Source organism: Leucopleurus acutus (genome assembly GCF_964270905.1).
Source record: "Leucopleurus acutus genome assembly, chromosome: 3".
NCBI classification, from domain to species: Eukaryota; Metazoa; Chordata; class Mammalia; order Artiodactyla; family Delphinidae; genus Leucopleurus; species Leucopleurus acutus.
Window position 1 is genome coordinate 6,000,607 of NC_139145.1, and position 6,479 is coordinate 6,007,085.

General features: G+C 59.6%; 1 protein-coding gene across 1 annotated transcript; it reads left to right on the forward strand.

Moving 5' to 3' along the window:
- Positions 1–774: 774 nt before the first annotated feature.
- Positions 775–3,836, forward strand: LRRC8E (leucine rich repeat containing 8 VRAC subunit E; the record flags this gene model as incomplete). Its single annotated transcript, XM_082835788.1, has 2 exons — positions 775–912; positions 1,587–3,836. 2 exons carry the CDS (start codon positions 775–777, stop codon positions 3,834–3,836), a joined length of 2,388 nt encoding a protein of 795 aa, XP_082691914.1.
- Positions 3,837–6,479: the final 2,643 nt, after the last annotated feature.

Genomic DNA, 6,479 nt, shown 5'->3' on the forward strand with positions numbered 1-6,479 from the left:
TTTTCCATTTCCTGATCCTCTGCCCTGTCCTTGCGCCCCCCTGCCCCTGACTCTCAGAGGCCAGGTCTCTGTTTTCTGCCGCAGATCCTAGGCACTTGCCCCACTAGAAACCCAGGTGTCCTAGTCACTCCCACCCCCCAGGGCTGACCAGCCTTCAGCTTTGCCACTCCCTGCCCCTGGGGCCCGAAACCAGAGCCAGGCTCCAGCCAGGCTCCAGCCAGGCTCCAGCCGGCTTTTCCGGTTGGAGGTTGGAGGTGGTGCCCGGAGCGCCCCTGAAGGGGGTGCGGGGCCCATGCCCCGGAAGTCTCCGTGTCTCTGGGACTCTCTCTGGTCCAGTGGTGGAGGGAGCCGGGGCTGGCCGCCTGGATACCGGGTACCTGGGGTCAGAGAAGCAGAGCGAAGTGTTTCCAATTGGCGTCAAGGGTGGGAGGAGATGCCTGGGCCCCGGGAGAAGGCCACACGGGCAAGCTGTGGGGCAGCGGCCCCGTGGACTGCCCCTCCTGAGCTCTGAGGGCAAGCAGAGTCCGACCGAGGCAGGGGTCCCTGGGAGCAGAGGTGGTGAGGAGAGTAGCTGCCCGGCTCCAGGAAGGAGGCGAGGTCTGTGGGGGGAGGGGAAGGAAGCGCACAGCTTGTGGGTTCTGCCAGAGTTTGGCAGGGCCGAGCGCGGATTGGGAGCAGATGCGTGTGTCTGGCTCTTCTGGGGACCCGGCACCGGGCGCCCTTTCCTGAGGGTCTCTCTCTGCACCCTCCACTTCCCGCTCTCCCACAGGCGGGATGATTCCGGTGGCGGAGTTCAAGCAGTTCGCGGAGCACCAGCCCAACTTCAAGGTGCTCAAACCTTGGTGGGACGTGCTGGCCGAGTACCTCACCGTGGCTATGCTCATGATCGGGGTCTTCGGCTGCACCCTCCAGGTAAGGGGCGGGGCAGGGGCGGGGTCTCTAGGGGCGGGGTCTGGGAAGTTCCGGAAGTCTTCCGTTATCGTCTCTTAGTTCTGGAGACTGGAAGTCTGAAATCAAAGTGTTGACAGGGTTGGTTCCTTCCGAAAGCTGTGAGGGAGAATGTGTTCCACGGCTCCCTTCTAGACTCTGGTGGCCTCAGGCATTCCTTGGTTTACAGATAACCTTCTCCCTGTATCTTCAAAGCATCTTCCGTGTGTGTGTGTGTGTGTGTGTGTGTGTCTGTGTGTCTGTGTGTCTGTGTGTGTGTCTGTGTGAGTCTGTGTCCAGATTTCTCCCTTTTATAAGGCCAGAGTCCTATTGGGTTAGGGCCCACCCCCAATGACCTCATCTTAACTTGATTACATCTGCTCTGCAAAGACTATTTCCAAACAAGGCAACATTCACAGGTATTTGGGGGTTAGGACTTCAACATCTTTTCGAAGGACACAAACCAACCCAGCCCTTTTTTTCAGACAAAGTCCGACGCTCAGAGGTTTACTGACTCTTCCAAAGCTGGGGAACAAACTGGGGACAGTTGGGGGTTGATGGAAACCCCTCTTGCCTTCAGCCTGCTTCCTCCCCCACCCCACAACTTCCCAGGCCGCCCCAGATCCTTCACCATCTTTCACCCTCTCTCCCATCCCCAGGTGACACAGGACAAGATCATCTGTCTGCCCAGTCACGGACCCCGGGAGAACTTATCAGAGGCCCCGTGCCGGCAACTGCTGCTGCGGGGGGTCTCCGAGCATGTGGGGGACCTCCAGGAGTTGAGCGGCCTCAGGAACAACTTGGACCTGCAGCAATACAGCTTCATTAACCAGCTCTGCTACGAGACGGCCCTCCACTGGTACGCCAAGTACTTCCCCTACCTGGTCGTCATCCACACGCTCAACTTCATGGTCTGCACCAGCTTCTGGTTCAAGTTCCCCGGCACCAGCTCCAAGATCGAGCACTTCATCTCTATCCTGGGCAAGTGTTTCGACTCTCCGTGGACCACGCGGGCCCTATCCGAGGTCTCCGGGGAGAACCACAAGGACCCTGCCGCCGCCGGGCGGGCAACGGTGACCATGGCAGCAGCGGCGGCAGGACCGGGGAAGGCAGGTGAGGGTGAGAAGGAGAAGATGCTGGCGGAGCCCGAGAAGGTGGTGACGGAGCCACCAGCTGTCACCCTGCTGGATAAAAAGGAGGGTGAGCAGGCCAAAGCCCTGTTTGAGAAGGTCAAGAAATTCCGCATGCACGTGGAAGAGGGGGACATCCTGTACACCATGTACATCCGGCAGACGGTGCTCAAGGTCTGCAAGTTCTTGGCCATCCTGGTCTACAACCTCGTCTACGTGGGGAAGATCAGCTTCCTGGTGGCCTGTACGGTGGACACCTCGGAGGTCACGGGCTATGCCAGCTTCTGCTGCAGCCACACCAAGGCCCACCTCTTCTCCAAGCTGGCTTTCTGCTACATCTGCTTCGTGTGCGTCTACGGGATCATCTGCTTCTACACACTCTTCTGGCTCTTCCACCGGCCCCTCAAGGAGTACTCCTTCCGGTCCGTGCGGGAGGAGACGGGCATGGGCGACATCCCCGACGTCAAGAACGACTTCGCCTTCATGCTGCACCTCATCGACCAGTACGACTCACTCTACTCCAAGCGCTTCGCTGTCTTCCTCTCCGAGGTCAGCGAGAGCCGCCTGAAGCAGCTCAACCTCAACCACGAGTGGACGACCGAGAAGCTGCGGCAGAAGCTGCAGCGCAACGCCTGCGGCCGGCTCGAGCTGGCCCTCTGCATGCTCCCGGGGCTGCCCGACACGGTCTTCGAGCTCAGCGAGGTGGAGGCCCTGCGGCTGGAGGCCATCTGTGACGTCACCTTCCCCCCAGGCCTCTCGCAGCTGGTGCACCTGCAGGAGATCAGCCTGCTCCACTCTCCGGCCAGGCTGCCCTTCTCCTCGCAGATCTTCCTGCGGGACCACCTGAAGGTCATCCGGGTCAAGTGCGAGGAGCTCCGAGAGGTGCCCCTCTGGGTGTTCGGGCTGCGCAGCCTGGAGGAGCTGCACCTGGAGGGGGTCTTCCCCCCGGAGCTGGCCCGGGCAGCGACCCTCGAGAGCCTCCGGGAGCTGAAGCAGCTGAAGGTGCTGTCTCTGCGGAGCAACGCCGGCAAAGTGCCCGCCAGCGTGACCGACGTGGCCGGTCACCTGCAGCGGCTCAGCCTGCACAACGACGGGGCCCGCCTGCTGGCACTGAACAGCCTCAAGAAGCTGGCGGTGCTTCGGGAGCTGGAGCTGGTGGCCTGCGGGCTGGAGCGCATCCCCCATGCCGTCTTCAGCCTGAGCGCACTACAGGAACTGGACCTCAAGGACAACCACCTGCGGTCCATCGAGGAGATCCTCAGCTTCCAGCACTGCCGCAAGCTGGTCACACTCCGGCTGTGGCACAACCAGATCGCCTATGTCCCCGAGCACGTACGGAAGCTCCGGGGCCTTGAGCAGCTCTATCTCAGCCACAACAAGCTGGAGACACTGCCCACCCAGCTCGGCATGTGCTCTGGCCTCCGCCTGCTGGACGTCTCCCATAACGGGCTGCACTCCCTGCCGGCCGAGCTGGGCCTCCTCCAGAACCTGCAGCACCTGGCTGTCTCCTACAATGCCCTGGAGCTTCTGCCCGACGAGCTCTTCTTCTGCCGCAAGCTGCGGACGCTGCTCCTCGGCTACAACAACCTGAGCCAGCTCTCGCCCCAGGTGGGGGCCCTCGGGGCCCTCAGCCGCCTGGAGCTCAAGGGCAACCGGCTGGAGGCGCTGCCGGAAGAACTTGGCAACTGTGGGGGACTGAAGAAGTCGGGGCTCCTGGTGGAGGACACCCTTTACAAAGGGCTGCCGGCAGAGGTGCGAGACAGAATGGAGGTGGAGTGAAGCCAGGGAGGGGCAGGTTGCGGTAGAGGCCTTCCGGATGCTATCACCCTGGAATCTCTACCGTTATCTTCAAGGGAGGGGGCCAAGTGAGTCCAGGCCCGTACAGGAGGAGCAGACGTGCCAGGCTGGTGGAGCCCAAGGCAAGATCCTAGGATTGGTTCGCCTGGGAGGCTGTGGATCTAGGGTGGAACATCCTGGAGGGATTAACTCAGTCATAAGACTCTCAGAGCAAAACCACACCTGTGTCTTTGGCTAGCTTGCCTGCCCCCAGCCCTGGGCCAGAGCTGCTGCTCCCCCAACCCACTCCGAACATTCTGGCTCAATCAATGCCACATATGGGGGTGGGGCTCATCCCAATGGGATTTCAACCCTCTCTTCCTGACCAAAACAGCTTACATCTGGGGTTCTCTCCCAAGGAGGGGACACAGACGCAACGGACAAGCTCCCCCCTCCTCCACCCCCAACTTGGATGTTAATCCCCTATTTTTTTTTCATTTATTTATTTTTTTTTTTGCGGTACGCGGGCCTCTCACTGTTGTGGCCTCTCCCGTTGCGGAGCACAGGCTCTGGACGCGCAGGCTCAGCGACCATGGCTCACGGGCCCAGCCGCTCCGCGGCATGTGGAATATTCCCAGACCGGGGCACGAACCTGTGTCCCCTGCATCGGCAGGCGGACTCCCAACCACTGCGCCACCAGGGAAGCCCAATACCCTATTTATAAGTTGTTTGCTATGGACACCTGAACTCAGAAAAAATGGTTTTCATATTTGGCTAGGCATCAAAATCAACATCACCAAAACAAAACATCCCAGGCCCCACCCCTGAAAGACTGACTCAGGAGCTTTGCCTGGAGGCCAGGAACTTGCCGGTAAATATAAGCATCCCAGGTAATTATGACAAAGACTGTCCCAGGCCTGTGTGTTGGAAAATGCTGACCTACAGAGTCGGATATCTGGGTGTCTAGAGCAGGGATTCTGAACTTTTGTTTAGATCCCTAGATGCTTTGAGAAACCTGATGAAAGCTGGGCACCTCCTTCCTCAGGAAAATGCTCACGTACGTGAAAAGTTCTGCAAACAACTTGAGGCAATCAACAGATTTCCCCAGATCCCCTAGAGGGCTGTTTATGGATATCCTAAGGATCGGAGACCCCAGGTTAAGAACACCTGCTGTGGAGGGTACATTTTTCTGAAGACAGGCTGAGACTTTGTCTTTCACATGTTCCCTATGTGAGGGAATGTATATCAGTGGGTGCTTAATAAATGATGCTAACTATGAGAACTAGAATCTTGATCCTTGTGTCCACTCCTGTCAGTCTAAGCCTTCGATTCCACCAGACCAAGCACAGGGAAGTGGCGACAGTCACATTCCAGAATCAAGGGTATCAGTGCATCCCGGAAGCAGAGGCAGAGACCTCAGCTAACCAGGAGAAATCAGGTGGCATCGTCTGCCTAGGTTTTTTCCTGGAGAACTGCTCTTCCTCTACCTTCCCTGTTAGTCTCCCGGCTCCACAGTTTTGGATCTGCTCCACCTGTAAGTTGTCACCAGAGGAGTCGCCACAAGCCTTCAACGCCCATCACAGCGTCCCTGTGCTGGAGCGGGCAGGGCACAGCCTGCCCAACCCTGACCTCCTGGGATCACCACCTCCATGGTGTCTGCAAAATGCGAGCCTCCTCCTGGCACCAGAGAGCAGAGGCAAGGTGCTCTCCGGGGGCCCCAGGGTTCCAGATGGGGACATTTTCCCAGCACTCTTCAGACCAGCTAAAGAAAATGTGTAGGCCGCGGAGGCGCTAGGTAGAGGCACCAAACCCCGGGGCCTATCTTCTGCGTTGTCCAGGAGCTGGGAGCAAATTCTGGGGGCAGGGCAGTTGAGGGAAGTCTTAAAATGTCCCACGCAAGTCTGATTTGGAACTCTCGGACCTTGACCTTGGCCCCCCTACCGGCCCCCCAGTCGCCGAGGGCAGGGGTCACGCCACTGGATTCCCAGGGTCCTGACAGTGGCCCGAGCCCTACGCCGCCCATCCTACATGTCCTCGGCCAACCCTGAGCCTGCTGAAATGGAAAGGGCTTGCCCCGGGTGCCTAATTATGGTGAGGAGGCAGCAATTAAGCATAACAGGAATCCTAATGAAGCACTGAGATGAGAAAGGCAGTTCCGAGAGAGAGTAGGTGCCAGCGATGGCCGGGCCGGGAAGAGAAAGAACGAGGCTGAGGACACACAACCATGGCGACCACCGGGGACAGCGACAGGGGAAGGGAGGAAAAAAAAAAAAGTCACGAGTGCGCATGCGCAGCAGAGGCCACGGGCGTGACCGGGTCTCCTCCTCTGTACGCTTGCGCGCTGCTTTCTCCGCCCACCGCTGTAAGCGGAACGGTGAGTGGGTTTCCAGACAGCGCCTCTTGCCGGAGCGCTCGGGAATTCACGCATGCGCCTCATACTGAGAGGATTCGCACGTTGCCAGCAGCGAGCTCTAGGCGGCGTCATCCCTCCGGTCCGGACGAAGCACGCACGCGCGGAAGTTCGCACGCGGGAAGGGCGGGTGTGCACCGCGAGCATGCGCCCTGCTGAGCGAGACGGCGGCTCGGCGGGGTCATCCGAGCGCAGGCGCAGTGCGGTGTTTGTCTGCGGGACTGACGGGCGGCCGG